The 9,545-nt window shown below is 68.7% G+C and overlaps 1 protein-coding gene across 1 annotated transcript in view; it reads left to right on the forward strand.

Annotated features, from left to right (window-relative positions):
• The window catches only part of RNF126 (ring finger protein 126), a 14,423-nt gene extending 5,722 nt beyond the window's left edge, over nucleotides 1-8,701 (forward strand). The window contains exons 2-11 of the mRNA XM_046638339.1: nucleotides 470-584; nucleotides 815-848; nucleotides 5,252-5,310; nucleotides 5,465-5,528; nucleotides 5,762-6,006; nucleotides 6,907-6,975; nucleotides 7,096-7,165; nucleotides 7,656-7,749; nucleotides 7,874-7,989; nucleotides 8,059-8,701. Coding sequence (XP_046494295.1) covers nucleotides 470-584; nucleotides 815-848; nucleotides 5,252-5,310; nucleotides 5,465-5,528; nucleotides 5,762-6,006; nucleotides 6,907-6,975; nucleotides 7,096-7,165; nucleotides 7,656-7,749; nucleotides 7,874-7,989; nucleotides 8,059-8,208 — 1,016 coding nt within the window. The 3' untranslated portion in view covers nucleotides 8,209-8,701. The remainder of the gene's footprint in view (nucleotides 1-469; nucleotides 585-814; nucleotides 849-5,251; nucleotides 5,311-5,464; nucleotides 5,529-5,761; nucleotides 6,007-6,906; nucleotides 6,976-7,095; nucleotides 7,166-7,655; nucleotides 7,750-7,873; nucleotides 7,990-8,058) is intronic.
• Nucleotides 8,702-9,545: the final 844 nt, after the last annotated feature.

A 9,545-nucleotide genomic window follows, 5' to 3' on the forward strand; every position in this document is an offset into this window, starting at 1 on the left:
GGACGCCGGGGTCCCCCGCCGCGGGTGGCCCGGGGACGGCGGCGCTGCTGGGCGGGCGGGGAAGCCGGGGCGCCGACCTCCGCCGCGGGCCGGCCGCGGGGGGACGAGGAGGCGGCCCGGGCACCGGGAGAGGGGCCGCCGGGCGCGGGGCTCCTGCGCACCTGCCGGGCGCGCTCCGGGTCCCCGATCTCCCACCGTCGCCGGGTTCGAGGGCGGCGGGGCCGTTTCGGTCTCGGAGCCGGACCCTTGGCCTGCGCGTCCGGCGGTGGGGGTCCCTGGAGGCGGGTTTGCTGCTGGGGGCTGGGGGCGTCATCCCAGCCCCGCGCAAGGGGCGCGAGCTGCCGTCCGGGTTTGGGGTGCAGAGAAGGGACCGGCGGGGCAGCTCCCCGCCCTGCAGAGGAGAGAATAGAAGCAGGGCCGGGGGTGAGCGCTGACTCGGGGGGCTGGGACCTGCTCTGCTCCCCTGCAGCCTCCCGGAAGTCCTGCTTCTGCCTCTTCCGGCTTCCTGTGCCCGGGCCTCGGGTCTGCGCCCCGATGGTGGCAGGCAGGGGCCTGTCTCCCGCCCTGCGGCCCCTCGCAGCTGCGTGAGCCCCGGGACGGCCCAGGTCTCGGGATCGCCCCACAGCGGCCCGTCCACAGTCCCCGGGAGGCCCGGGCCGTGGCTCTGCGGCCGGCCTGGCTGGCTGCGTGCACGGCCACCGTTTTGGGCCTCCCCTGCCCGGGCCTGCACAGGGCCTGGTGTGGCCAGCTCCTGGCCATGTGGCCTTGGACCTGGAGGACCCTGACCTCTTCTGACTGTCACTGGGCCCGGGAGGAACTTCCTTGTCGTGGAACCCGATAGCGACAAGGTAGCCGTGACCTTTGCCCCCAGCCAGGTGCCAGCGTAGAGCAGCCACGGCAAATGTCTAGTCAGGAGAGTCGAGACATTCAGCTGAGCGGGCCGGCGGGAGGGGCCTTGGGTGGGTTTGGAGTAGGTTTCGGGGAGGCCTGCCCGGTGACGTTGTCAGTAGGGACACACGTGGTGTCCTGGGGGAGGAAGGCGGGCTCCTAAGCCGGCGGCGGGGGCGGGTCCCTGCCAGCACTCGAGCCCCTGGAACGGGCTTCTGCTGGCGGGAAGCTGGCGCTCTGAGCTGGGGGAAGGCGGGCGCGTTCCTGTGATGCTCCTCCTGCCCTGAGAGGACTGACCGCTATCAGGGGCACCTTCTCACGCTCCTGGACAGGGCGGGCGCGCCCGCTCAGGGGGCGTCTCCACAGCAGCTGGGCCCTGGGCTCGGCCGTGGCACCCCACGGAGGCCGCCCCCAGCTCACTGGGTCCCAGTTGCGTGTCTCTGGGTGTGGCGCTCGACCTCCCTGGGCCTCAGTTGATGAGATAATCCAGGTGTGTTTGGGGGGTCCAGGGGAGCGCATGTGGGACCCCCAGACGCACAGGGAAGGGCAGGCGGCTGGCTGGGCGGGCATGTGGCAGCAGGAACCAGATGGGCCGGCTGGCACACAGGCCTGGACTCCATCTTCCCAGGATGTGAGAGCGCTGGGGGCAGGGTGCATGGCTGGTTTGGTGCCCGGACAGCAGGGTGTGGATGTGGAGCGTCGGCGGCAGGGTCTGCCGTGCTCACGTCCCCAGGGCTCACCCAGAGGCCAGGCCTAAGTCAACGCAGGTTCCTGCCTGGGGGTGAGCAGGCGCCACGTCCCTCACGCCCGAGTTCCTCGTCATGGCTGATCCTTCGGTGGCCTCTCCATGCCATTGTCCGTGTGGGTGAAGTGTCCTTGAGCTCACGGGCAGGTGGGGGACGGCCAGGCGTGGGGTCAGCACATGTGCCGGGTGTGTGTGCGACAGATGCAGGGGTGGCACGCGGCCTCCGGCAGCCCATGGGGTCCCAGACGTCTGGGGGCAGACAGGCGTGCACATGCTGCGCTTGGCCCAGTGACAGCCGGCCAGCATTGCCCTGCGGTCCGGGCAGGTCTCTCCCAGTGACGTCTGAGGGGGGAGTGTGGGGGTGCGGAGGTCCCTCGCATCATCATTCCCTCGGTCTGCCCCGTGCCCGGAGCCCTGCCACCCCAGTGGCACTGGGAGTGTGATCGCTCAGGGCCATCCACCTCTCCCGCTCCCGCCTCAGTTTCCCTAGCTTCAGCGTACGCGCCCGGCCGTGGGCCTCCGTCTGTGGTGTGCAGGAGTGCGGGCATGCTGGTGGTGCTGTCTCCGAGCGCCGCCGCAGCTGGCCTGGCAGGTGAGCTGGGTAGGTCCTTCCCCTCCAGAGCCCGCATCCGCCCTGTCACCGAGGAGGACCAACGTGCACCTCCGCATGTGTCTTGGGTGGAGTGCTCAGAGCGTTTAGCGTCGACCTGTGTGTCTGTCCGTCCTGGGTGCTCTGGCTACCGCTGTTACCATGGTGATGGCGCTGGGCAGCCCCATTCCCTCCCACCCCCTTCCAGCACAGGGAGAGCCACCGGCCAGAGACAGGCGCCTGCCAGTCAGGGCCTCAGGAGAGGGTTCTGCCCCCTGGGCACACACCTTGCCGCAGGGTCCCCTGCTGGGACGCGGGTTTCTGCCATTGGCCACCCGGACCTCATAAGATCCCTGGGTTGTGCCCTTGGGGGTGAGCACGGGGAGACCCCAGATTAGGTTCCTTCCCCACCGCCCGCGAGCAGGGACTGGCTGCCTGGAGTCTGGGACCTGCTGCTCTCCTGGGGACGCGCTCACAGGGCAGGGCGCCAACACAGCCAGCACTTAGGCCTCGGCCCTCGGTCCTTGGCAGCTGCGGATCTTGGAGCCCCGGGGTTGAGGCTGTCTCTACTTTCAGGTGGGGAGACTGAGGCTGGCAGGCGGGAGTGCCATTTGAGCTGAGACCTGACTTCCGCGAGGGGGTGACCAGGTAGATCTGGGGTGGCCGCTCCGCACGGGAACGGTGGCTGTAGGAGCGGCCAGCTGGTGTTGTGACAGGACGCAGAGCGTGGGGTCCAGGGAGGGGACAGAGGGCGCCAAGCGACAGGCAAGGAGGGCAGAAGCCTGGGCTCCTCATGCCGCCCTGCCATCCCGTTGCTGGGAGCCTGGACCTTGCTGGGCCCCGAGCCGAGGGCGGTCAGGTGGCCCCTGGTGTCAGGGCCAGGCAGGGCTCAGATTTGTCCATGACTCGCCACGTTTAAGGGTCTGATTCCCGGCATCCTAATTTCGGCCCCGTCTGTCACCCTCCCCGGGCCCTGCTCACAACCCGTGTGGCTGCGCTGCCCGCTGTGTGAGACGGGAACAACAGACGGGGCCGGCGGGAGGGCCTTGGGGAGTGGCCGGCCCAGGAGCCCCACTCCCAGGGATGACCTTCGTGGTTACTCACGGGGCCTCCAGCCTCATGCGCCCACGCTCCTTCTCAGGAGGGCAGAAGGCTGCTGGCCTTGCCGTTGTTTGTGACAGCTTGAGAGACGACCTAGTCGCCTAAGGTGTCCACTTGGGGTCCTGCACCCATCACCTCTGCCAGTTCCAGAACATTCCATTCTCTCCAGCCTTTGGCACCCATGAGCCCGCTCTCTGTGGATCTGCCTGTTCTGGACGTTTCACGTCACTGGGATCACACGCCGTGTGTCCTTCTGTGTCTGCTGCTCCCCCTGAGCGTCGTGTGTTTAGCTCCGTCCACGTGCAGCCATGTCAGGGCCTCGCTCCTCTTCATGGCTGCGTCGTGCTCCAGCGTGTGGGGGGACACATGTGTGGATCCATTCACCTGTCGATGGACACTGGGGTTGTGTCTGGCTGTTGTGCATTGTGCCACGGTGGTGCACGTGTGCAGGTCTGTGTGCAGGTCCATGTGGACACGTGTGCGTTTCTCTCGGGCGCATGCCTGGGAGCGGAATTGCAGGCCATGGTGACCGCTGAGCTTCCTGAGCCCCTGCCAACCGTCCCAGGGAGACCGCCCGCCCCCCGTTCCGCCTCCTCGATCCTCCAGTACCCAGCGCTGGCTCCTGGGTCTGAGCCCGGCCCCCGGCGGGTGTGGACGGGGTCGGCTGGGGTCTGCGTGCGGTTCCCGGGCCTGTCATGCTGAGCCCTTTTCTCGGGCTCGTTGCTGTCCTGAGTTTCCTTCGGAGAAGGTCCACTCTGACCCTGTGGCCACTTTTTCATTGTGTGGGTTGTGTGTTTGTCATTGGACCGCAGGGTTCTTTCACACTCTGGACACGAGTCCCTGCTGCCTGTGGCTCCCGCCTGCCTCCTCGCTCAGCTCAGACGGCGCCCCTTGCCCCTGACGCCCCTTTGCTTTTGGCAGCAGAAGCAGGTGGGACCATGGCATGCGCCGCGGTGCACCTGCTGTCCTTACAGAGGTGCCCGGCGCTCCCCCAGGAACCCCACAGGGAAGGCCCGTGCGTCGCCCGTGGTGTCGCTCTCTGTTGAGGGTGCGCCACCACCAGCTGCGATCCAGGCCCTGGACATGAACAGCCCGCACTTTCTCACACTGTACACACGGGGCCGCGCGTGGAAATGTCCCTGGGCAGAGGCAGCCTGGGCTGGTGTCCCGTCCATTTGTGTGGTCTTAGGAACACCTGTGCAGCCCCCGACTGACAACATGTGGCTCGGTTTTGGCGCTGATGTCCCTCCCCATCCCCGGGCCGCCGTGCGCTCTCCGTCTGCCACCTGGCTGGTGGGATGGGTGGGCCCGTGAAGGTGGGGGCCTTGCAGGGGGTGTTGGCTGTGCGCCTGGGTCTCGCTCCAGCTGGAGGTCGCTGGCCACATGCTGGGGCTGCCAAAAGGTTCTAGAAATGCTGCTGTGGGACGTCCGCAGGCTGGTCCCTCGGCCTGGGTGGTGCTTCCTGCCCTCGGCGGCTGCCTTCCCGGGAGCCGATCTGTTCTGAGAGCCCGAGGCCCTCAGACAGGCGCTCGCCCTGTCTCCGGGGCCGCGTCTCGGCGTGGGCATGGGGTCATTCGGGGCATCGTCATGTCCCCTGAGTCAGGAATGTTCACTGGCCTCTTTGCTGCAGGCCTCGTCAGAGCCCCAGTCAGTGGGTGGGATGTGGCCGAGTGGTGGCCCTGAAACCCCATGACGTCTGTCACTGAGGGGACTGCAGTCTGACCCTCCGGGCGGTCACGGGGTCCGACCCCAGCTCCTGGCTGTGGGGACGCAGGGATGCAGCTATGGCTGCCGAACATCCGTGCACCGGCCCCGCCAGCCTGGCTCCTATCCGCCACTTGCTGGGGCCAGGCCGGGTGTCCTGCAAGCTGCAGATGCTCCCACATGGCCGGGCCCCCGCGTCACCCTCACTTGCTCTCCTCCCACAGGACTATATCTGCCCGCGATGCGAGTCCGGGTTCATCGAGGAGCTTCCGGAAGAGCCCAGGTAACACGTTCGGGCTGTGGGGAGCAGGTGTGGCGGGCGGGCGGGTCCCAGGCAGCCGGCAGCGGAGGTCCCTGCTGTCGGGTTCTGTCCAGGGCGCGGGGTGTCCTGCCCTGTCCTGCGGGCTGCCCGCTGCTGACTGTGCCACGTCCCCCAGGAGCGCAGAGAGCAGCTCGGGCCCCTCCACGGCCCCCTTGGACCAGGGCCGGCAGCCGTTCGAGGTGAGTCGGCCCAGCCCCCAGGACACGGGTGGCGCCTCTCACTAGCGGGAGGAGTGGGCACAGCCCCGTCGACAGCTGCGGGCCTCCCTCGGACAGGCTGGCGCCCAGCTCCCCATGGGGTTCCTCCCACCTGCCCCACGCGGGGCTGTCCCTTCTCCCCACCCCCTGGAGCCCTGACCAGCCCAGCACGTGCGCGGCTCCTGCCCGCGGTCACGGCGCCCCGCTCCCCACAGAACGTGGACCAGCACCTCTTCACGCTGCCGCAGGGCTACGGGCAGTTCGCCTTTGGCATCTTTGACGACAGCTTCGAGATCCCCACGCTGCCCCCCGGGGCGCAGACCGACGACGGCAGGGACCCTGAGGGCCGGCGGGAGAGGGAGCCGCACTCCCGCCACCGCTACGGTGCCCGGCAGCCCCGCGCCCGCCTCACTGCCCGGCGGGCCACCGGCCGGCACGAGGGCGTCCCCACGCTGGAAGGGTGAGGGCGGGGCGCTCGCGGGGCTGCCAGCCTGCCCGCCCTGCTCAGGCGGAGCAGTGTCCGCCTTCCGGAAGGTTCTGTGGGCTTGGGGGTGTGGGTGCTGGCCCTCGGCTGGTCTCTGGGCAGCACTGCCCGAGCCCACCATGCAGGACGGGGTTCGGGGGCCGGGGGCTGAAGACGCGGCAGCACCTGGGCAGGCTGTGGGCCTCATGTCACTGAGTGCCCCTGTCACCTTGCTGAGAGGGGTCTGCACCCCTCAGATGCCCCCACCCCATCACTGAGCCCTAGCCCCCGCCCAGGTGCAGGGTCAGCACTGGGGTCGGCCTGTCTAACCGGGGACACAGAGGACGGACCGTTGTCCACAGGGACAAATGACTCGAGCGTCCACCCCCAGCCCTGTCCCCCTGGACACAGGGCCTCTCCCCCATCTCTGCGGATGGACCGTGTCCGTGACCCTCCCCTGACTTGAGGAGCCTGCACTCCCGCCCGGTTCCCCTCCGAGAGTGTGAGGGCTTCCCGGCTCAGGACACAGCCCGTCCCTGATGCCCAGGTGTCCACGGCTCCCACACCACCCCGCTCGGGCCCTGGGTCCCCTGTGACCTCGCCATGACTTCCGCCGCTGTGTTTTGTGGTTGCTGCAAACGGGACAGCAGGGCCGAGCTGGGGCTCCTGGTGGCTCCGGGTGCCCAGGACACGCCCGGGGTGAGGTGGGGTCTGGGGTGGTGACTGGTGACACCGCCGTCCAGGCCGCAGGCACAGGGGCATCTACGCCTTCTTATGTGGCTTCCTTTCCTGGCCGGGCATCTCGTCTTTGGAAACACTTCTTGGAGGCGCTGCAGGTGCGCACGCGGACGTGCCCTGCCTCCTCATGGCCCTGACGGCGCTGGCGCTCTGTTCCAGGATCATCCAGCAGCTGGTCAACGGCATCATCACCCCCGCCACCATCCCCAACCTGGGCTTGGGCCCCTGGTGAGCAGGCGGGTCTCCCACGTCCCCCGCCCCTCGACCTCGGCCTCTCCGCCCTGGGCCCCTGGTGAGCAGGCGGGTCTCCCATGCCCTCTGCCCCTCAACCCCGGCCTCTCTGCTCAGGGGCGTCCTGCACTCGAACCCGATGGACTACGCCTGGGGGGCCAATGGCTTGGACGCCATCATCACGCAGGTACGGGGGCCTCCTCGCTCCTCCCGCCAGGGCCTGACGGGCTGCACTCCCTGGAGGACGACATGTGGCCCCGGCTCGGCCGCCCTCCCTCCCAACAAGGCTGCAGGCGCTGGCCAGACGGCCGTCCCCGCACCATGGGGCAGGGGACCCGCGAATCCGGGCCTCGTGTCACGCGGGTCTTCAGGGCCTGTGCTCCTTGTGACATTGGCGGCACCGGTGAGGCGGGGGTGTCGCCTTGTCAGGGCCCCTTCCTGCTGAGCCGGCTGAGTGTCTTGTCCCTGGGAAACGGGCGCCAGGTTGTGGCTGAGCCCCCGGGGGGGCTGTGCTGTCCCCTGGCCGTGGTGCTCCCAGTGCGAGGTGACACTGACGAGATAGGCTTGGGGGTGTTTGGGGACCAGGACAGAGGGCTCCTGTGGAGCTCCCGCTGGTGACGCGGCCTCGCGTCCCGGGCCGCCCGCCCCGCCCGCGCACCCGGCCTGTTGTCTTTCAGCTCCTCAACCAGTTTGAGAACACGGGCCCCCCGCCCGCCGACAAGGAGAAGATCCAGGCCCTCCCCACCGTCCCCGTCACCGAGGAGCATGTAGGTGGGTGTCTCGCGCCTGGGGACGGGGTCATCCTGCGGGGGAGGTTCCCCAGTGGGGCCTCTGGCGGGGGCTCCTGAGGCCACGTGTGTAGGTCTCGGTGTCATGGCCACTCGTCCTGCCGCAGGCTGCGGGCTGGAGTGCCCGGTGTGCAAGGACGACTACCGGCTGGGCGAGCGTGTGCGGCAGCTGCCCTGCAACCACCTGTTCCATGACGGCTGCATCGTGCCCTGGCTGGAGCAGGTGAGCGGGCGGGCGGGCCGCGCCCCCTCCCCGCCCCACCGCCGCTGACCGCCCCCTCTGTCCCCGAAGCATGACAGCTGCCCCGTCTGCCGGAAGAGTCTCACGGGACGGAACACAGCCACCGATCCCCCAGGCCTGGGCGGCGTGGCCTTCTCCTCGTCCTCGTCTTCGTCCTCCTCCAGCTCCCCAGGCAGCGAGAACCCAGCCAGCAGCGCCTGAGCGGCGTCCACGTGCGCACAGGGCCCTCGGCCCAGCCTGGGAGGCCCCACGGGGCCAGGACTGTGGGGCGGCCGCGCTTGCTGCGGGCAGAGGCTGGAGCACCCGCTGCCTCCCGCCGTGGGGAAGCTTGCCCTCCCAGACGGCCCGCGGGCCTGCGAGGCACACAGGCACATGTGGCCCCGGCGTCCGGCCTGCCCCGTCTGTCTAACCTCGCTCTCTACGTGTTCAGCGGTGGAAAGGTTTTTATAATTTTAAATTATTACTGCTTTGAAATAAATGGACGTTGAGCTCACTCGCGGGCCCGCATGATCTGTGGAAGCACAGGGTGGAGCCGCTCGCGGGGACTCGGGACCAAAGGACGGCCTGGGACAGCCACAACGACCGAGCACGACCCGCAGAACCAGAACCAAGCGAGAGCAGCACGGCCCCGGGGTGTCTTCACAGGAAGCCTTGCTTGTGTCTGGAAAGCTATTAAAATACACCTACGTGGAAAGAGGCGGCGGTCGGCGTGTTCCTTTTGTGCCGGCCCACACTGTCCACACCACCGTCCCCGCCGAGCCCTGGACGCGGGCCGCTGACGGTCAGCCAGGAGGAGAGCCTCACCTTGTTGCAGATGTGAAGCCACAAACCCCGTCTGCGAGGGGTCGGGGGCCGTCGAGGCACCGCCTCTGCCCGGCCCCCATGGCAGCCCCCACACCCATTCACGGGGCCTGTTGCAGGTGCAGGGTCACCGGCGGGGGGGCCCCCTGGCCTGACCGCAGTGAGCGTGCAGTCTGCACCTCGTGAGTGCCCTGACTTTGCTCTCTGTACGTGGAGTCGGGGGAGGGGTGGAGGGAGGGGTAGGAGGGGCCCCCGCAGGCCCTGTCGGTAAATGCCATCGTCATCCCTATTTCCTAAAAGGGAAACTGAGACTCAGGGCGAAACTGCGGCCTGGAGCTGGGGTCTGAACTGGTTCTTGGCTCCGCTCCTCTGGCTGCTGGACATCCCCCTCGGTGGGGGGGCTGCGGTGCAGTGTGTCCACCCCTCCCTGGAGGACATGGAGCCCCCGCCTGCTCACGGCGCCCACTCCCACTGCCCGCCCCACGAGGACCGAGCACCTCTGGAGACTTGTGTTTAATTAGACCCGCCTCAGACACCATATCCACGCTCCCTGTGGCCACAGTGACGAGTCACCAAAATTTGTCATCTCATGTCCTGGGGTCAGGAGTCCGACATGGTCCCACGGGGCTAAACCCCGGGGGGGGGGGGGGGGGGGGGGGGGGGGGCGGCACGGAGGCCCCAGGGGAGGAGCGTGTCCCCCCTCCTCCAGCTTCCAGAGGGCCCGGGGGGGGGGGGGG

Source organism: Equus quagga, chromosome 14 (assembly GCF_021613505.1).
Source record: "Equus quagga isolate Etosha38 chromosome 14, UCLA_HA_Equagga_1.0, whole genome shotgun sequence".
Classification (NCBI taxonomy): domain Eukaryota; kingdom Metazoa; phylum Chordata; class Mammalia; order Perissodactyla; family Equidae; genus Equus; species Equus quagga.